General features: G+C 48.4%; 1 protein-coding gene across 1 annotated transcript in view; it reads left to right on the top strand.

The window, feature by feature from the left end:
• Positions 1 to 21181, top strand: part of TRIM14 (tripartite motif containing 14) — an 83855-nt gene that overhangs the window by 14497 nt on the left and 48177 nt on the right. Inside the window, 1 exon segment of the mRNA XM_057549158.1 lies at positions 15978 to 16178. Coding sequence (XP_057405141.1) covers positions 15978 to 16178 — 201 coding nt within the window.

Below are 21181 nucleotides of genomic sequence, written 5' to 3'. Positions count from 1 at the left end.
ATTTCCCTGTGCTGTACAATGTATCCTTGATGCTTATTTATTTTATACATAGTAGTTAGTATCTCTTAATCTTGTATCACCCCCTCCCCCCTTCCCTCTCCCCATTGGTAACCACTAGTTTGTTCTCTATGTCTGTAAGGCTGTTTCTGTTTTGTTGTATACATTCGTTTGTTTTATTTCTATTAGCTTCCACATATAAGTGATAACATAGAGTATTTGCCTTTCTCAGTCTGACTTATTTCACTAAGCATAATACTCTCTAGGTCTATCTCATGTTGTTGCTGTTATTACTTATTTTGAATTTACCTTGCGTTTACCATGTGCCAGGCAGTGTTGTAAATGCTTGTCAGGTATGAACTCATTTACTATTACCACCCCATTTTATAGATGGAAAACCTGAGGTCTAGAGAGGCTGATTAACCTGTCCAGAGTCTTCCGTCTGGTATGAGGTGGGGCTGATGTTTGAGCCCAGCAGGTGGGCTCCCGACTATGTCTGTAACCACTGCTATGCCACCTCTCGACGTTGTCATATTGATCTCGAGTGTCCTCTGTGTAATAAAGAAAGAAAGCGCCTTTGCCTCCATTCTCCCTTCAGAGCCTCCCAAAGCCTCAGGAGGGTTTCAGGCAGGGATGCACATCCCCATTTGATGGATAGGGCCCAGGGGCACAGAGAGGGACAATGACTTGAGCAGGGTCACACAGCCGATGAGGGCAGAGCAGAATGGAGCCGGGCCCCTGATCTCAGAATATCTGTGCACCATCCCTCTACAGAGCAGGGCTCCCAGCTGAAGCCCGGTGGGAGTACGTAATGGTTATTGAGGGCACTGCTCCCTTAAGGGGCCCCTTCCTTCATCACAAGGAGCAGAGCCAGCTCTATAGAGAGGGCAAGCAAGCCAAAGGGAAGATGATGGGAAAAGCCACCCTCTGCCAGGGAGAAGGTTGAGGCGGTCCTGAAGGTGCCTGAAGGAGGGGCGAGGATCGTCACCCTGCAGGGCCCCTTCTGCACGAGGCCTAGGCAGAGAAGGCCCTGACTAGCCACGAGTAAAAGGGTGAAGGGGCAACCAACCTGCCCCCCACCCCCTGAAGTCACGTCAGGGACCGACTCTAAGGCCAGGGGTCAGGGAGGGTTAAAAGAAGCAGGTGCTCCCTGGGGAAACAATCATGGAAGCAGAGGTGGAGCCAGTGAAGGAGTGCAGGAGAGCTGGGTGCTGATCTAGCTTGGTGCTGCTGTTTCTTTCTTTTTTTTTTTTTAATTAATTAATTTTTTATTTTATTTATTTTTGGCTGCATTGGATCTTCATTGCTGCACGCGGGCTTTCTCTTGTTGCAGAGAGCAGGGGCTACTCTTTGTTGTGGTGCGCAGGCTTCTTATTGCAGTGGCTTCTCTTGTTGCAGAGCACAGGCTCTAGGCACGCGGGTTTCAATAGTTGTGGCTCGCGGGCTCAGTAGTTGTGGCTCGCAGGCTCTAGAGCACAGGCTCAGTAGTTGTGGCACATGGGCTTAGTTGCGGCATGTGGGATCTTCCCGGACCAGGGCTCGAACCCATGTCCCCTGAGTTGGCAGGTGAATTCTTAACCACTGTGCCACCAGGGAAGTCCTCAGTGCTGCTGTTTCTTTTTTCTTTTTTTTTTTTTTTTAATTGTGGTAAAATATACAAAACATAAAATTTATCATTTTAACCATTTTTAAGTATACCATTCTGTGGCATGAAGCACATTCACACTGTTGTGCAGTCATCCCGCCATGATTTTTTAATTTTGACTTCACCATAGCCTACTCTATTCTTTAATGGTTTGCTTACATGTATGGATGAAAAATGTGCATTCAGTGCTAAAATATCATGTTTAGCAAAGGAACCGTACGTAGGACACTAACACACAACTTGCCCCATGCCAGGCACTGCTCTAAGGCAATGTAAATGGATAACCGTATGGAATCGTTATGATTCCCCTATAAGGTAGGTTCTGTCATTGACCCTAGTCTACAGATAAGGAGACCGAGGCACAGAGAGGTTTGGTATCTTTCCCACTCCCCCCACCCCGGCTCTTGTCTGGGCCCACTGGCTTGTTGAGACCTCACCGTGTGCCAAGGCTAGAGGCTCTGTTCCACTACTTGCCTCATCTCACAGCAGCCCGGCCAGAGGTAGGTGCCGTGTGGTGCCGAGACTTAGGGAAGCTGAGTTGGGTTGGTAGCCGGGTCTCTAACTCTGAAGCCTGTGTCTTGAGTACCTGCCCTCCATGCCTGCTGTTCAGGTGGTGAAGCTGTCGTGGGAACACCTGCGCGATTCTTGAGTGCTGGCCTGAACCCGCGTTTGTGTATTTAAGAGTCTTGGACAGAGAAATCCCAGGATCACAGCCCCAAGTGGCCCCGAGTTAGGAACTGGCTGTGTGCTCACAGAGCCTTTGGAGGTCAGGTTCCCACTAGTTGTGTAACCTCGGGAAAGTGCCTCCGTCGCTCTGAGCTGAGTGCAGCTCACTGCATCCAGGAAGTGGGGATAGTTCTCCCTACCCCAAGGCGGCTGTGAGGAGTGAATGGAATAGTGAACGGGAAGGGCTTTGTAAATCATACAGCAGGGCTGTAGAGCAGTGGTTCTCAGAGTGGTCCCTGGAGCAGCTGCATCAGTGCCACCTGGCAACTTGCTAGAAATGCAGAATTCTCAGGATCCACCCCAGACTTGCTGAATCAGAAACTCTAGGATGGGCCCAGCAGTCTGGGTATTAATCAGCCTTCCAGGGGCCCCTGATGTGCTCTCAAGTTTGAGACCCACTGTTGGGAGAGATTCTTGCAAAGTGTAAAATGAGATACCGTCACCAGTCCTGGCAGAGTCAGTCTCGGGGCAGAAGTGCCTCTTCAGCCCAGGGTGCTGACATCTTTCCTGTACTCTTCGTCCTCCAGTGAACCTCCCACCCTCCTGCCCTCCCTGGCCTGCAGGTCCAGCCTGAACAGATGTGGGCAGAGCCCAGAGAGGCTGGAAATGGGGAGAAGTCCTCACCATCCTCTCCTGGCATCTGTGGCAGACACTGCCTGGGGAATTGATTAAGGCTGCACAGTGGCATTTATCTCCAGGTTGATACACAGGTTGGGGAGAAGCAGTTGGGAATTTCCCATCACCCTCCTGTGTGGCTGGTCCAGGAAATGGAGGGTTGGGCTGCCCAGGCTCGGGCAGGAGCAGGCAGCCCTCAGTCATACCTGGGGACTCTTCCCACAGGGAAATGGGTTGAATGATGAAAGGAAGCTATTTTCTGATCTAAAACCCCAGCTGCTGAGAAGTGGCCCAGGAATGGGCCTCGAGGCCGGGCTTCCCAGCTCCATGTTTCTCTCAAAGAGCTGAGATCTGTGGAGGGAGATCAGGCCTTGACTCCTGGTCAGCCATCCGCCAGCTCTTCCCTGATCAGTCAGGCTCCTCTCCTCCTGGGTCCAGACAAGGAAGGCCTCAGAATCCTCCTCCTCCTCCTCCTCTCACCATATTCCACAGCCCCTCCAGCAGATTGGAGCTGGGCATGAAATGAACCCACTTATTTCTTCCTTAGGCACAGCCCACAGTTGAGGAAAGAAAATACTTGCCCTCCCTAATGGCAGGGGCTAAATCCACCTCAGCCCTGGCAGGTCACACCCTGGTTATAGACTTTGACACCTCCCTCCGTGGTCTCAGGTGCCAGCTCAGCTAGCGTTCAGAGCCTTGCCCCGGCACCTTTCCAGTCACGGCCCTCATTGCTCCTCTGCATTTGCTCAGGCCCCAGCTGAATTGGACCCTTGGGTTCCCTGGATATGCCTTTGCCTGCCCACCCCTCACCGCGTGGCTCAGTGCAGAGCCTTCCACCTGCAGTGCCGTCCCTACTCTGTGCTGGGCTCGCTCTGCTCAGCCTTGAAGGCTTAGCTCAAACACAGACTCCTGGCAGCCCTTACCCACTCGCCAGGTTTCAATCTCCCTGCTACCCCGAATCGAGTTTGCTGGCCTTTCCCATCAGTCTGGGCTCCTGGGGGGTAAGGATCATTCCTGCCTCTGCCCCACGGTACCCAGCACAGGCTGGACTCAGAGAAGGTCCCAGTGATGCTACCTGGACTCACTCTGGGCCCCAGGTCCCTGCAGCAGGGCAGGGTGAGAGCTGATTTGTAGGTCCACTGACGACAGAATTCAGGCCCCCTGGCCAGGTGCCCATCCCAGAACAGAGCTTCAGGGCTTCAGCCCTACTCCAGGATCACTGTGGGGCTCTAAACAAGGCACCTTCCCTCTTTGTTTCTCAGTGTCCCTCTCTGTCCAAAGACAGATCCAGAAGTTCTGCCAGAGAATGGACAGTAAGCAGGAAGTAGAGCTGCCAGATTTTCAACCTCTGGGAGGCATCTTTAAAAAGTCTCCGTGACCCTTGTCTCTCGAAACTCACAGATAAGGAAATTGTGGGGCAATAAATCTTCGTGGAGTTTTGGTCAGGGCCTGATCAGGGGGAATAAGCAGGAAGAAGGCCTGCTCTGTGTCTCCAGAGGGTCAAGGCAGGAACAGCTCTGAGGACTGGGGCAGCTGCCAGGCAGGCAGTCCCACTGCCCTCACGGGCCCCCCGGGTCTGGCACATGCGGGCTGCAGAGCCCTCAGCGAATTGTCCTAACAGGTGGGTAGGGCAGAGGTGTTACCATTTTATGGGTAGGCAAACAAAACCTAAGAAGGGGACAAGATTTGCCCAAGGTCATGTAGCAAATTGGCATCAGAATTAGGACTCTCCAACGTGACCAGCAAGCCTGCTATGGAAGAGACAGGCCCAGTCCCTGGCTCCTAGTACCCAGAAGGGGTGTTCAGGAAAGGCCGGTGGAGTGAGTGAAAGCTCAATCCAGGAGCCAAGTCAGTCTCCCCCTGGGTGCCTGCCTGTGTGGTTTGGCCTGTGTGTGGGCAAAGCTGAAGGGAGAGGACTGGCATTGACAGTCCAATGGATGGATGGATGGATAGATAGATGGAGGAAAGATGGGAGAAACACAGGGAGCAGGACAGGAGGAGAGGAAGGGAGCATCCATCAGCTGACCTTCTACTTAGTACTGAAACCGAGCGGGACCCTGTGGGGCTCCTGGGCACAAAAGCCTTTCCGGGTCCCCCGTTTCTTACTTGCAGGGTAAAGGCTTCATCCTCCTAGACCTTCCCAGAGTTCCAAAGGGCAGATTCAAAAAGCCACTAACCAGGGAAATAGGGAATGCTGAAACAAAGGGGGAACAGTCAAGAAACTATACTGCAGTGATTAAAGCAGGATCCTGGTTCCTCCTCAAGGGATATACCTAACAATATCTTTGGGCTCTTCTGCAGGAACTAAGAGCCCCACCCAGGTGGAGGGTGGCAACTTCCGGCTGAGCACAAGATTTCAGGAACACCGCTCTGTTACCTCACCACCAGCCAATCAGAAGAAAGTCACACACCCTGCAGCCCTCGTCCCAAATTTGGCCTATAAAAACTTCTGCCCCAAAACCATCGGGGAGTTTGGGGTTTTTGAGCGCAAGCCACCCTGCTTGGCCCTGCAATAAACCTTTCTCTGCTCCAAACTCCGATGTTTTGGTTGCTTTGGCCTCGCTGTGTGTCAGGCACATGAACTTGTGTTCAGTAACAGTACCAGACACGTGCAAGGCATTTTACATCTGTTACCTCATTTAATCTTGGACAAGGCACCATGAGGTAGATCCGAGGGTACTCTTTTACAGATGAGGATGCTGGGGCCCAGAGACAAATGAGGGTCCGGGATTTGAACCAGTTGCCTCCTCTTTCCCCTCCCTGTGTATCAGGATGGGGCACCTCATAGGCTAGAGAGATGGCTCAGGCCTTGGAACTTGGGAAGCCCCCTGGAGGCGGTTCTATTTGAGCCGGGCCCAGGAAGGTGGAGTGAGAGGAGGGGGCATCCTAGGAACCCAGCTAAGTGCCAACCTTCGACTTACCTGGGCTGACTTAGCAGCTCAGACTGGTCTGGGCTGACTTGGCTCTAGGCAGAGAGAAGGGGTGTGAGCAAAGATGGGGTGTCTGGGAAAGCCAACGCTTTGTGGGGAGAGCAGATAAGCCAGTGTGGCTCAAAGGGCAGGTGTGTGGAGATGAGGGGAAGGCCGTCAGGGAATGTGCAAGGACCTCAAAACCCAAGTCCAGCTGAAGGCTTTATCCTGAGGACAGAGGGGACCTGGGGCTGGGGGAGTCTTAAGGGAAATGACAGAGTCAGGGTGGGGGCAGGGTAGGAGGCCTGGGCTGGGGTGGAGGAGGAACGGAGTCACGGAGAGAAGAGGCTGGCCGGGCCTCACACTGCCTGAGGAAAGGGTCAAGAGCAAGGGCACGGGGGTGGCAGGGGAGGCCAGGTCATCTCAGGAGATGCCCTGCTCCTCCTCCGGGCCCAGGCACCTGGCTCTGGGCAGTGTCAGATGTCAGGAGGGGAGGTGCTCCCTCAGGCCTAATCTCATCAGGAGGAAAGAGGCATTTTCTTGGCTCTCTCTCTGACTCAGCCTATATTTCCTGTGGGCCTGCAGGGAGGCATCTGTGCTGGACCAGAAGGACCGCAGAGCTGGAGGAGGGGTGATAAAGGCAGAGGTGGGAGGGTGCTCGAGGCAGAGAGAACCTGGAAAGAGGACTGTTATTCCATGCTGGCTGCAGGGTGCCTCAGCCTCCACTGCTGATGGGCCCCAGGCGGTTGAGGCCTGGCGGGGGTGGTGGGGTCCCCAAGGCAGCATGGTTCTGCTTTCCTGCCTGGGAAAGCTGTGCCCATGGAGAGAACCAAAGGGCTTCCTCTGCCCTTCCGCCCTTCGCCCCCCACTCCCACCAAGACCCTCAGGCCCCACAGCACAGGGCTGAGCGAGGCTGCTGGCCTCTGCTGCCAAACCCAAGTCCGTGTGCCCCGTGCACAGTGAGGCCAAACAAACCGAAATGTCGGAGTTTGGAGCAGAGGAAGGTTCACTGCAGGGCTGAGCAAGGAGAATGGGGGGCTCGCGCTCAAAAGACACAAACTCCCCCGTGGTGTTCAGGGAAGAGTTTTTATAGGCAAAATCCAGGGTGAGGGCTTCAGGGTGTGTGACTTTCTTCTGATTGGTTGGTGGTGAGGTAACAGGGTGGTGTTCCAGGAATCTCCTGCTCAACCTGAAGTTACCATCCTTCATTTAGGTGAGGGCCTTAGTTCCCTTAGAAGAACTCAAAGATATATTGTTATGTATATCCCGTATATCCCTTGAGGACGAAGCAGAACTCTGCTTTATCGCTGCACTTTTGTTTGACTGCTTTTCCTTTGTTTCTGCATTCCCTCATCTCCCTGGTTAGTAACTGTTTGAATCTGCCCTTTGGAACTAAGGGAAGGAAGGTCTAGGAGGCTGCGGGCTTTTGTACCCTGGAGAGCCCTGCCAGAGACACGCACAAATAAATGCCTTTCCTCTCCGGGTTCTTCTGAATCCACAGGGATTGTTAGTTAGCTTCTCACGTGCCTCATCAATGTGGTGAGCACCGAGGGTCGGAATTCTGCACCTAGTGGGCTGCTTTGCACTTTCTGGTTTGGGATTTTTACTCAGATCCCCAAAATGTTGGGCTCTCAGCACGTACCTGTCATGTACTAAATCAAATCTTAATGTCCTGTAAACATTGGGACCATAGCGGTCTTCACAGCAAACATCTGTTGAGGACTGAGTATGCACCGGCATTGCTCCATGTACTGGGCGGATTATCTCATCTAATTTTCAGGGCAGCCCTGTGGGAGAGTGTGGACCCAGGACTAAACAGCTCGGTTCTGGATTCCAGCTCAGCCTCCTACTTGCTGTGTGATTTTGGGCACGTTACTTAACCTATCTGTGCCCCAGTTTTCACATTTGTAAAAATGGGGTGATAATAATGTTGCAGGAAGAGGGGGACCCCTTCCAGGGCCCAAGAGTGGGCTCTTGTCTAACACTCAGAAATGAATTGTCCGAGAAGATACATGGGCTGACAAAGCAAAAGACCTTATTGGAAAGAGGCGCCCGGGTGGAGAGCAGTGGGGTAAGGGAACCCAGGAGAATTGCTCTGCCACGTGGATCGCAGTCTCAGGTTTTTTTTTTTTAAGAAATTCACGGTCTTTTATTTATTTATTTATTTATTTATTTATGACTGTGTTGAGTCTTCGTTTCTGTGCGAGGGCTTTCTCTAGTTGCGGCAAGTGGGGACTACTCTTCATCGCGGTGCGCGGGCCTCTCACCATCGCGGCCTCTCTTGTTGCGGAGCACAGGCTCCAGACGCGCAGGCTCAGTAATTGTGGCTCACGGGCCCAGTTGCTCCGTGGCATGTGGGATCTTCCCAGACCAGGGCTCGAACCCGTGTCCCCTGCATTCGCAGGCAGATTCTCAACCACTGCGCCACCAGGGAAGCCCGCAGTCTCAGGTTTTATGATAATGAGGTTAGTTTCCAGGTTGTCTCTGGCCAATCATCTTGCTTGTGTCCGCATTTGGTCTGACTCAGGGTCCTTCCTGGGGGCGCGCATCTCTCAGCCAAGATTGATTCCAGCGCGAAAGTTTCTGGGAGGTTGGTAGGATATATTATAGGCTGGCGTCTGCTCCCTCCTTTTGGCCCCTCCTGAATTCTTCTGTCTGGCAGTAGCTTGTTAGTTCCACGTTCCTTATTGGGACCTCCTGTTGTGAGATAACTCTTGCAAGCGGTCATTATCGTGCCTGGCCAGGACGGGCGGTTTCAGTCAATGGTTCTCTAACACCTGTAGTTAACCAGATTGCTGTCAGGGTCCAGTTAGTACCTGGAACATACTTCACATATAGTAAGCAATGTGTTAGCTATTATTTGTTATTATGCCTGATTTTACTGGTGAGGAAATAGACACATTAAGTAACTGGCCCAAGGTCACATGGGCACAGTGGACATGTCCTATAATTACACTGTTTAGTTGGGTACCCGGTAGCCACGTGTGGCTCTTGAACACATGAAATGGTAGTGCAACTGAGGAGCCAAATTTTACATTTCAATTCATTTTAATTGATTTTAACTTTAATTTAGAAGCCATGTGTGACTAGAGACTCCCGTGTTGGACAGAGCTGCTGCCTGGGTCCCATACCCAGTGACCTGATTCAAGTGATTCTAATGTGCATTCAAAGTTACAAACCACTGCCCTGTGCTTTAGCAACCAGTTAAGATCGTGTCATCTCATCCTTTCCCGCTCTCAGCCATTTCCCTGAGAAGTGTACACATGCGGAGAACAGTGACTGAATTGCCCCTTTACCCTGCACAGAATAAGCACTTTACAGACCTTGGATTTTTCTGCTTTGAGGTGTTCTGTTCTTTGGTTCAGGATGTTGGGCTCTTTAAGAAGTTCATTCTAGAGCCTTCAGTCTCACAGGCAAGTTGTCAGAGTCAAGGCTACTAGTGACTTACTGTAGAATCGTTGCATATAAATAGGGTGACAGTTTTCTGGAGGCCTCTATGATAGGTGGCAGTGAAGCAGGAGGGAAGGGGACAGGGCACAACCTTTAAAAGAATGGCATAGCCATAGAACATGACAAAAACTGGTTAGAACCAACTAGGTCCAAGATGGCAGAATATTCAACTTCCCATAGACCTTGAGCCTCATATGCTCATTGTAATTCATTAGCTAAGTGACACACCCACCAACGCCATGACAGTTCTGAGGCCAACCATCAAAGTTCAAAAAGCAACCATCAAAGTTCAAAAAGCAGATGGTGGCCCAATTCCTGGAAATCTCCGCCCCTTCCCCAAAATAGTTGGAATAATCCTCCTGCTCATTAGTCTATGAAATTACCCAGCCCTTAAAAACGAACTACCCCATATTTCAGGGCCTCTCACCTTCTGAGATGGCCCACATTCCGTCTGTGGAATGTGTTTCTCTCTAAATAAACCTACTTCTTACCTGTCACTTTGCCTCTCACTGAATTCTTTCTGTGACGAGACATCAAGAACCTGAGCTTCATTAAGTCCTGAGACCAGGTGTGTGATCTCAATTAAAAGACCATGGGTTCAAGGACTTCCCTGGTGGCACAGTGGTTAAGAATCTGCCTGCTAATGCAGGGGAACACGGGTTCCAGCCCTGGTCCGGGAAGATGCCACATGCTGCAGAGCTACTATAAGCTCATGCGCCACAACTACTGAGCCTGTGCTCTAGAGCCCACGAGCCACAACTACTGAAGCCCACACACCTAGATCCCATGCTCTGCAACAAGAGAAGCCACCACAGTGACAAGCCCGCGCACCGCAACGAAGAGTAGCCCCGGCTCGCCGCAACTAGAGAAAGCCTGTGCACAGCAACGAAGACCCAACACAGCCATAAATAAATAAATAAATTAATTAATTAAAAAAAAAAAAAAGGCCATGGGTTCAAGTCACAATCTGGGTTTGTCCGGGTTCAAGTCCCAATTTGACCAACTTTCCCCTTTTTGCGTGAGACTTTCCTGATTTTAGCACTGAAAGTCCTGCATCCCAGGAATACCCACCCCACACGCATCCTGGACAAACCAGAACAGTTGGTCACCCTCCTTCTGTGGAGAGCGACAAGGTCTCTTCTTGCTTCCATGGTTAGGCAGAGACCTGCATTGACAGCAGGGGGACCTTGACCTCAACTGGGCCTTGGCATCCTGAACCAGATACCTCACCCCCTCCTGTGGGTGGATCAGAGGCCCTGGTAAGGACTTAGGGTGAATTAAAAAGGTGCTTTCCTGTCAAGTTTGGGGTCAAGGCCAGGATCTAGATAAACTCTATGATGGATAATTGTCAACCCAGGATTAGAGTCAAGACGTGGGACCCACCCATAATTAGGCATGTATCGTGTTAATTCTTGCTTTGTAGATCACCTTCAAATACAGAGTCCTTTACCCTTATGGTAATCTTTTTTCACTTTGTAAAGCTAGGAAACTTGTGATTGTACTCTCCCTCTTTTAACTGCGGCTGAGGTAAGTGTGGTGGTTCAGACCCTCCCAGGAGGCGTGTTTGGGGGCAGCTCGATGACCACAAGGTCAGGTTTTAAGGGAAAAAATAAAATACAATTCCAAATATTAAATGTGGAAACAGAAACTTCTAAGGGGACAATGGTAGCCAGGAATGCCAGACTCCTCCCCACCTCTGACGTTCAAAGACCAAATCAGGTAATTTCATTCTCCCTGAGGCCAGGAACAGCGCAATTAATGAATAATCTATTATGCTGCTTTGTACCACACCCAGTTTGGGTTCAGTTTCAGCCACCCTGCAGCTAACCCTTGTCCTGCAATGATTCAGGGCTGGGCTGGGAAGATAGGCTTCTGGGGCCAGGCAGGAAAATCTCTGTGTCTCTGTCTCCATCTCTCTCACACACAACAGAGAGGAGCACGAGGTGGGAAGAGGGGCATCTGGACCACGTCTTGGCTTCTGCTTGCCATCTCCACTCCTCCTACTAATTTGATCTTGGTCAAGTCACTTCCTCTGCACCAAATGGGGACAACAGGCCTCAGGAGAGTTGTAAGGGATAGGACAGGCAGCAAGCCATTCCACTGTCAGGCACTGAGAAATAAACTCAGTGGGGACTTCCCTGGTGGTCCAGTGGTTAAAACTCCTCGCTTCCACAGAAGGGGGCATGGGTCCAATCCCTAGTCTGGAACTAAGATTCCCCATATGCTGCACGGCACGGCCAAAAAATAAAAATAAATAGATAAAAAATAAACTCAGTGGGGTGTTAAACCCAGCGATGACTAAATCTTTTTGCAGGGCAGGGAATTCACAGCACAAAGAGCCTAATCCCATGGCATCAGGCCAGCTAAGCACCTTTGGGATAGCAGCAGCCAGAATGGGTGCCACCCCCTGCTTTGTGCCCTAGTGGGCTGGCCCGCTACGCCTAAGAAGACCTCCTGTGGCTTTGACGTGGGCCCAGCTGGATGGGACCGGGCAGGATAGGACAAGTGGCATGGGGTAAACCTGGCCCGGATCGGTGTTCTGGCCCAGCCCATGGGCGAGGGCCTCACAGTGCTAAAGGCCCGCTATGGTCCTCATTTTCAGGCAAGTGCCTGCTTGTGGGGAAAGTAAAACTCCTGCTCTCTGAATTGCTGAGTCCTTAAACTCATTCATGCACTGATAAACACAGGCACGCATGTGCAGTACATGCACAGACACAAACACCCAAACAGATGCACAGGTACACACCCACCCACAGGGGTACACGAGCACGTAGGAACACCCTGATCAGTGCAGTGTTCACACACAGACTTACACACACAGTGCACACACATTCGCACAAACTTCACCCACATATGTGCATGCACAGTCCTATACCTGGGGCAAAAGGAGAGACGGCCCACCTGGCTTGGTGCCACCCACCCACTTCTGTAAGTTTCCCTCATGGCTACAAGTCTGGAAGAACCTTGGCAGTGGAGGTAAGGTGTTGGAGCCAGGTGGGGTGGGATGGGGGAGAGGAGTTCGGCACAGGGGTCGAACACTGCTCGGAGGCTGGCCGGCCTCATCAGTGGAGGCCAATAGCCCCCTTTGCCAGAGGACGTCCACTTGGTTTACTGAGCCTCGTTTTCCTTTTCTGTGAAGTAGGGGCAATAATGGTCATGACACTTCCCCTTGGGGGCTGAGGTAGGATCCAGGGTGTAATGAGTGTGAAAGAGCTTTCGTCATCATTATCTGGAGCTGAGGGCTCCAGAGACAGAGCTGCACCACCTCTTAGCTGTGTGACGTCAGGAAGGTTGCTTCACTTTTCTGCCTCAACCCCTGCATCTGTAACAGGGAGCAAGGTAGCACCTAAGTTCATACAGGGGAAGCACTTGGAATGGAGCCTGGCACATAGCAAGCACCCAAGACTAAGAGTTGTTATTGCCATGGAGGTGACTGTGAGCTCCAGGAGAGCATTGCCCAGGCCTCTTATGGCCCCTGACCCTGAACCTGGAACCAGAGCCGTCCCCCAGGTGTGAAGGGAGAGCGCTGGGAGTGGCCAGAGGGGCCAGGACTATTGATGCTGGCCAGGTCATGTTGATTTCAGCAGCCATGACTGTCCCCCTCACCCCACAGCCCACCATGGGCACAGCACCAAGGCTGCTTTATCCCCCTCCCATGTTTTTCACTAACACATCCCATCCTCTCCATCCCCTCTGCCCTGCTTCAGCCCAGGCGACTGTCATGATTACCTCAGCAATCAGAGGAATCCACCTAAAAGCGAAAACTGGTCCTCCCCCTCCCCTGCTGTAACCCCTGCAGCAGCTCCCATTGCCCTCAGAGTCCAAGTCCTTTCACACGGCTCCTGAGAGGATCTGGGTCCTGCCTGCTTGCCCACCTCTTCACTGCAGGCTCCTGTGCCCTGGCCACACCAAGCACAGGCAGCCGTTGCCTGTCTACCATTGGTTGGGACTGCCTGGGGCAATGTGTTAGTCAGGACAGGTAGGCTTATGCCCTGTGACAAGTATCCCCACTATTTCTCTGTGGTTCACTCTACAAGTTTAATTCTCTGTCATGCTACATGAGTCAATTTGGGGCAAGGTGCCCTATTCACACAGTCCCTTGGGGACCCAGGAAGATGGAAGCTGCACCATCTGGAACATGTGGCCTCCTCATCCCTCCAGCCAAGGACGAGAGTTCTGGAGGGTCACCGGCAGGTCTTACATGCTTCAGCCTGGAAGTGGCACACATCACTTCCACCCATGATCCACTAGCTAGGACTAATAGTGGCTGCCTAACTGCAAGGAGGCTGGGATGTGAGGGGAGCAATGGAGTGTCTGGTGAGCATCACTGTGGGCCACAGACAGATGCCCCCCACACTGACCCCCAACTGCTGCTCAAGGCAAGGCAGGGGTGGGGGCCCAGGAGCTGAGCCTGCTGACTTGCCCCCTATTTTCCCACCTGCAGCCCAGGCCCCAGGCAACTCCTCAGCTGCCACTAATTGCCAAGACCCCAGGGAGATCATTATCCTTGCTCTTCTTTCCTTAGATGATCCTTAGGACCTGTTTCTCTCAGGGCTCAGTGCAGAGAAAAGCTGTGCTGCTCCTTAGCAAGTGGAGGCATTTATCTTACAGACACTGAGTAAATCCCTTTCTGATTCTGTTTCCCTTGTCGAATTGACCACTAGGAAGCTCCGATGCAAAACCTCCCCTGTGTGCTGGTCCTGGCAGCACACAATCATAGCTTGACTCCCCCTACATTTCAGGTGATCTCTTTTTGTTCCTGCATTTTCCCTCTGTCCCCATTTCCTCACCACGGCTTTTTTTATTTCCTTCTATCTGTGTTTTCTCTATTTCTGTAAGGCTTCTTACATCCTTTCTGGGATTGGATGGGCATTATTAGGCAGTCCCTGCGTTCTGTGCTACTTCCTGTAGCTCTGGCAAATGCAGCCAGGGTTTTGGGCAAAGCTCCCTAAAGGAAGGTTGAAATGTCTGAGCTTCACAGGACAGACCTGCCGCCACGAGGCTGATGGGTACCTGGTGCTGTGTAAAGGGAGGGCACCTGGGAGCTGGGGGAAGGAAGGGTTTGGACTCATAGTGATGGGTACAGACAACAGTGGGCTGGGAAGAGCAAGCCAAGCAGAGGGAAAGGCAAGGGTGAAGGCCCAGAGGACTGGAAATGCAGGAGCAGGTACCAGGGAAGCTGTGTGGTGTTCTTTGTCTGGAAGGAGTCCTTTAGAAGATGAGCAAGAAAAAGCGAAATCTTGGAATATGGGGTGGGACCCAAGCTGAGTTTGGCCTTGATCCTGTAGGGCAGCAGTGAATGGGGAGCATCGAAGGGTGATCTAAGGTGGGGGCCAGGGAGGGAGGAATACAGCCAGGTTTGCTGTCCAGAACAATCCCTCTGGCTGCATGGGGAGCGTAGATGGGAGGGCCCAGTGGGTCAACGAGACTGAGGGGAGGGGGTTTGAACTGATCAGCAGCAGGGCCAAGAGGAGGCCACATGATATCATATATTTGGCCACTAATGAGCCCTAGACACTCTTACAAGCCATTCATGATCTAGCCCTGCTCACCCCTCCAGCTCGTGTTCTCCTCATTCACATCTTCCAGTTTACATGTATATGTGTGTGTGTGTGAATATATATATATATATTTTTTTTAGCATCTCCTTACTAATCTTACCAAACCACATGTAGTTTCCCAAACATTCCACGTTCGCTTCTGTCTCAGGGCCCTTGCTCAGGCTGTTCCATCTGCCTGGGACACCTTCTCCCCCAGCTCACCCTTGTCCAGCCTACATGGCCAGCTCCTTCTCATCCTTCAAATCACAGTTCACATGTCACTTCCTCTGGGAAGCCCTCCCTGACTGCCATGTACAAACGCCCATTATTGCCTATAGCACACTGGGTCCCAGTGGCCCAGACTCTGCTAATGTCCTCACTCATAGGACTCTTCACTCCTGTAAGGCTGGGCTCAGACTTGCTCTCTCCAGACCACCAGTGCCTGGCACAGGTGGTACTCAGTAAATATTGAGTGAACAAATACAAGGCCGGATGAGGAACGAGGGAAGGTCAAGATGCCTGGATGATAATAGTGGTAGTAATTATTACTGTTGAGCAAAGGATCTTAGTGTATCATCTCATTTCATCCTCATGACAAGTCTATGAGACAGATACTTTCTTTATCCTCATTTTACAGATGAGGAAACTGAGACTTCAGAAGTTAAGTCATTTGCCCACCCAGCTGGCAAGCACAGAGCTGGAATTGGAGCCTGGGCTGGCCGGCTCCAGAGGACACAATATTTCCCACTTAGCTGGGCTGAGCTGGGTGGGGAGGCTGGTCTGTCTGGTGAGGTGCTGGATAGGGGAGGGAACGGGATGAGTTCTCTCTACGGTTTTTCTACCTGTTTGTTTTTGCACACGAAGGGATGAAAAGCAAACAGGTCAGCAGTAGTTATATGCCATCTCACCAGATCCCTGGAAGTAGCCACAATTATAGCCTGTTCACCTGGGTGCCCTTCATAGCACGTCACTGTCCTCATAGAACTGACGGCTGTCCTGGTCCTGCCCTCTTATGTCCTCTCCAGGTGGGACTCCGTGTGTCCTGCTGTCAGGTTGCGAGCCTCACAGCCCTTCTGTCCCATTTGTCTCCTGCAGATGTCATGGCACCCCCAGTACCGGAGCTCCAAGTTCCGCCATGTCTTTGGCAAACCAGCCAGCAAGGAGAACTGCTACGACTCCGTGCCCATCACCCGCAGCGTCCACGACAATCATTTCTGTGCTGTGAACCCCCACTTCATTGCAGTCGTGACTGAGTGTGCTGGTGGGGGGGCCTTCCTCGTCATCCCCTTGCACCAGGTAAGGATGCCTGCTAAGCTCAGGCCCAAATAGCTCTCTGGAGGCAGCGCAGGACAGAGGGAAAGTAGAAAGAGCCTCAGTTTTGGTTCCATATGTGGGTTCAAGTCCTAGCCCTGCCTGTTACCAGCCATGTGACCATGAATAAGTCATTTCACCCCTTTGAGTCTTGGTTTTCTCATTGAAAAAGTATACCTCTCCTGGGATTTCAGCTTCTAGCAGTTGTTTAGGACTCGTAGGACCTCCCCTCCACCCCACTGCAAAGTAATTCATTCATGAATAACATTTAATTCTTTTTTTTTTTTTTTTTTTTTTTTTAATTTATTTATTATTTATTTTTTTGGCTGTGCTGGGTCTTCGTTTCTGTGCGAGGGCTTTCTCTAGTTGCGGCGAATGGGGGCCACTCTTCATCGCGATGCGCGGGCCTCTCACTATCGCGGCCTCTCTTGTTGCGGAGCACAGGCTCCAGACGCGCAGGCTCAGCAATTGTGGCTCACGGGCCTAGTTGCTCCGCGGCATGTGGGATCTTCCCAGACCAGGGCTCGAACCCGTGTCCCCTGCATTGGCAGGCAGATTCTCAACCACTGCGCCACCAGGGAAGCCTAACATTTAATTCTTAATGCATTGCCGGGGAAATCTCCAAAGCCTCCTCCTCTCTCCAAGAAAGGAAAAAAACCTTGAGCCGAAATTTAAGTAGGAGAGGTAAGCAGCAAGTGAACAGGAAGAACAGGCTTGTCCTGCGGCAAAGGTTGACGGTGTAAGTTGGGCCATATGCAATTGCTGATATTTAACAGTTTTTGACCCCCAAAATGGTGGTTTCATATAGACTAACTTAATAGCAGATCTTTTCAGAATCCTGAGTTTCTGCCTTGAGGTAGAATCTCTGAAGGGGCTAGAGGGATCCAGGCTTGGTAGTGCCTCTGGTTTGCAGCAGAAGCAGGTAGAAGGTTTCTCCAGAGGAAAGCATTTCCAATGTGAACAGGATTCCCACAGATTAAGATCAGGGAAATTCATCAACTGAGAACACCAAGCATGTAAGCCCCCATGAGTAAGCATCCGCTGAAAAAACAAACAACAGGCTTAGAACCCCTTTTAGAAGTTAAAATCACAAATATAAATTGGAATCTCATAGATCAGGTTTTCTGATCCCAATGCAATTGAGTTAGAAGTCAATAACAAAAGATAAATTTTAAATGCCTATTCATTTAGAAATTTAAAAATACTTGGAAATGAATGAGAATGAAATACATCACAAAACTTATGGGATGCAGGGAAAGTGGTGCTTCAAGGGAAATTTATAGCACTAATGCTTATATTAGGCATAAAATTAACAACTAAATATTCAACCTAAGAAGTTAGAGAAAGAACAACAGAGTAAACCCAAAGAAAGTTTGAGGAAGGGGGTAATAAAGATCAGAAATCAGTGAAAGAGTATCAAAGATCAATTAAAGAGGATCAAAAGAGCCAAAAGTTGGTTCCTAGAAAAGACTGATAGACAAACCTCTGGAGAGATGGTCAAGAATAAAAGAGGGAAGGTGCAAATAACGCCAAGAACAAACAAACATACAAAATGCAATATCAGTAGAGCTTCAAAATATAAGACACTAATCTGAGCAGTTTTATGACAATATATTTAAAAACGTTGGCAATATGGACAAATTCCTACAAAAAAATATAACTTGTCAGGACTGATTCAAGTAGAAATAGAAAGCCTGAATGGTCCTTTAACTATTTTAAAAATTGCATAATAAAAATCTCTCTTAAAGAAAACAGAAGAAGGAAAAGGCAGCCATAGAGTGAGAAAGGATATTTGCACAGTAATCATGACAAAGAGCTCATTTCCTGAATGTATAAAATGGACTAGGGGAAAAAAAAAATGAACAGGTATCTCATAGCAGAGAAAATCCAAACGGTTACTAAACATTTGAAAAAGTGCTCAACCTCGTTAATAAACCACAATGAGATACCACTGCAACCCACCAGATTGGCAAAAATATAAAATCTAATAATAGTGAGTGATGATGAGGACACGGAGCCCTGTGAACTCTCAGGCACTTCTGGTGGCAGGTAAACTGGCACACGTGTGTTGGAACAAAGTGTGACAGTTTCTATTAAAGAGGAAAATGCACAGACTTGGAGATTCCACTCCTAGGTATTTACCATGCAGAACTGTGTGTTTATGTCACCAGAACACAAACACAAGAATATGCATGGGAGCATTGTTCATGTTATCAAAAAAACTGCAAAAACCCAAATGTCCAAGAATTGAATAAATAAATTACGGTATATCCATAGTGTGGAATATACACAATTATGAAAAGGATCAAAATATAAACACATACCACCACATGGATGAATCATAAAGACAGTGTCAAGGGAAGAAACCAAATAAATTACAATGTCATTACCTAAAGTTAAAAACAGACTAAATTAAACTATACTTTAAGGGATGCATAAGTAGGTACAAAAATCTTAAAGAAAAGCAAGCAAGGGAGGATAGCCAGGATAATAGTTACCCCCTGGGGGAGGGAGGGAGTTATGATTGGAAAGTATTTCATAGCAGGGAGTCTCCTTTGTGCTAGTAATAGTTCATGGCAGTTATATGTTTAAATTTATTTTCCAACAATTCATTAAGCTGAACATTTACATTTTATGCACTTTTTTTATATTATATTTTACACAAACACACACGTAAGGGTGACACTAGGTCCATGTGGTTTTACAGACAATTTCTATGTAACTTTCAAGGAACTGATTATTCCAATCTTTTACAAACATTTCCAGAGAATAGGAAAAGAGGGACTGCTCCCCTTTTGTTCTGAGGCCAGTGTAACCTTGATTCCAAGACCAGACAGGAACAGATCAAGAAAGAAAAATTACAAGCCAATATCACTCAAGAAGATGAATGCAAAATTGTTAGCTAATCAAATCTAGCATTGAATTAAAAAAAGATATATTCTGAGCAAGTTGGATTTATTCCAGAAACTAAGGGTGGTTTAATATTAGTTAACCTATAAATGTAGATCATTACGTTGCAAATGAAGGGAGAAAAACCATATAGTCATCTCTATAAAGGCAGAAAAAGCATTTGATAGAGTGCAATACCCATTCATGATAAAAATTCTTTGCAAACTAGGAAAAGGGAATTTCACTAACATATAGGAAACAGAATTGTTTAAACTTTTTGTTTTGAAAGAATCTCAACCCTACAGAAAAGTTGCAAAAATACTTGAATATATGATTATCCTTGACCTAGATTCACCAATAGTTAACATTCTGCCAAATTTACTTTTTATCTTTTTTTATATCTTTCTCTCCATATGTGTGTATACAGAATCTAACTCAGGATCATGCATTATATTGAGTTGTCATATCTCTTAGTCTACTTTATTTCATTATATTGACATTTTAAAGCAGTTAAGGCCCACTGTTTTGTAGGACATTTCTCTTTTTGTTTGTTTTGTTTTTTGTCTTCTGTTTTTCAATTTTAAAATTTTTTTATTTATTTATTTTTATACAGCAGGTTCTTAATTAGTTATCTGTTTTATACATATTGGTGTATATATGTCAATCCCAATCTCCCAGTTCATCCCACCACCACCACCACCGCCACACCCCACCCCACCCCCTGCTTTCCCCCTTGGTGTCCATACTGCAGGACATTTCTAAAATTGGATTTGTCCCCTTGTTTCCTTGTGATTAGATTCATGGTATACATTTTTGGCAAGAGTATTAAACAAGTGATGTATCCTCAGTTCATTACATCATGTAACACATGATATCAGTTTGTCCCAGTATTGGTGATATTGGTGATATTTGATATCTTTGTTAATATCGTGCAAACATGATCATAAAGAAGGAATGTGAGAAACATCCCTTTAGGGAATTCCCTAGTGGTCCAGTGGTTAGGACTCTGTACTTCATTGCCGTGGCCCAGGTCCAATCCCTGATCAGGGAGCTAAGATCCCAGGGCGTGGCCAAAAAAACCAAAAAAAACCAAAAAACAAAACTTAGCAAAAAGGTGCTGGCCTGCACAGTAAGATTAGAAAAATAACTTAAAGGTATAAGTATTGAAAAGGAAGAGGTAAAACCGCATTGTTTACTAATGTGATTGTCTACTTAGAAAACCAAAAGAACATGGAGTCAAATTATTAGAAAAATGAGTGTTTGGCACTCCCAAACTTATTCTATGAGGCCACCATCACCCTGATACCAAAACCAGACATACAAAGATACTACAAAAAAAGAAAATTACAGACCAATATCACTGATGAATATAGATGCAAAAATCCTCAACAAAATACTAGCAATCAGAATCGAACAACACATTAAAAGGATCATACACCATGATGAACTGGGATTTATCCCAGGAATGCAAGGATTCTTCAATATACGCAAATCAATCAATGTGATACACCATATTAACAAATTGAAGAATAAAAACCATATGATCATCTCAATAGATGCAGAAAAAGCTTTTGCAAAATTCAACACCCATTTATGATAAAAACTCTCCAGAAAGTGGGCATAGAAGCAACCTACCTCAACATAATAAAGGCCATATATGACAAACCCACAGCAAACATCATTCTCAATGGTGAAAAACTGAAAGCCTTTCCTCTAAGATGAGGAACAAGACAAGGATGTCCACTCTCACCACTATTATTCAACATAGTTTTGGAAGTCATAGCCACAGCAATCAGAGAAGAAAAAGAAATAAAATGAATACAAATTGGAAAAGAAGAAGTAAAACTGTCACTGTCTGCAGATGACATGATACTATACATAGAGAATCCTAAAGATGCCACCAGAAAACTATTAGAGCTAATCAATGAATTTGGTAAAGTTGCAGGATACAAAGTTAATGCACAGAAATCTCTTGCATTCCTATACACTAACAACGAAAGATCAGAAGGAGAAATAAAGGAAACAATCCCATTCACCACTGCAACAAAAAGAATAAAATACCTAGGAATAAACCTACCTAAGGAGATAAAAGACCTGTA

Source organism: Balaenoptera acutorostrata, chromosome 6 (genome assembly GCF_949987535.1).
Source record: "Balaenoptera acutorostrata chromosome 6, mBalAcu1.1, whole genome shotgun sequence".
Classification (NCBI taxonomy): Eukaryota; Metazoa; Chordata; class Mammalia; order Artiodactyla; family Balaenopteridae; genus Balaenoptera; species Balaenoptera acutorostrata.
This window is presented reverse-complemented; position numbering and strand designations above follow the sequence as displayed.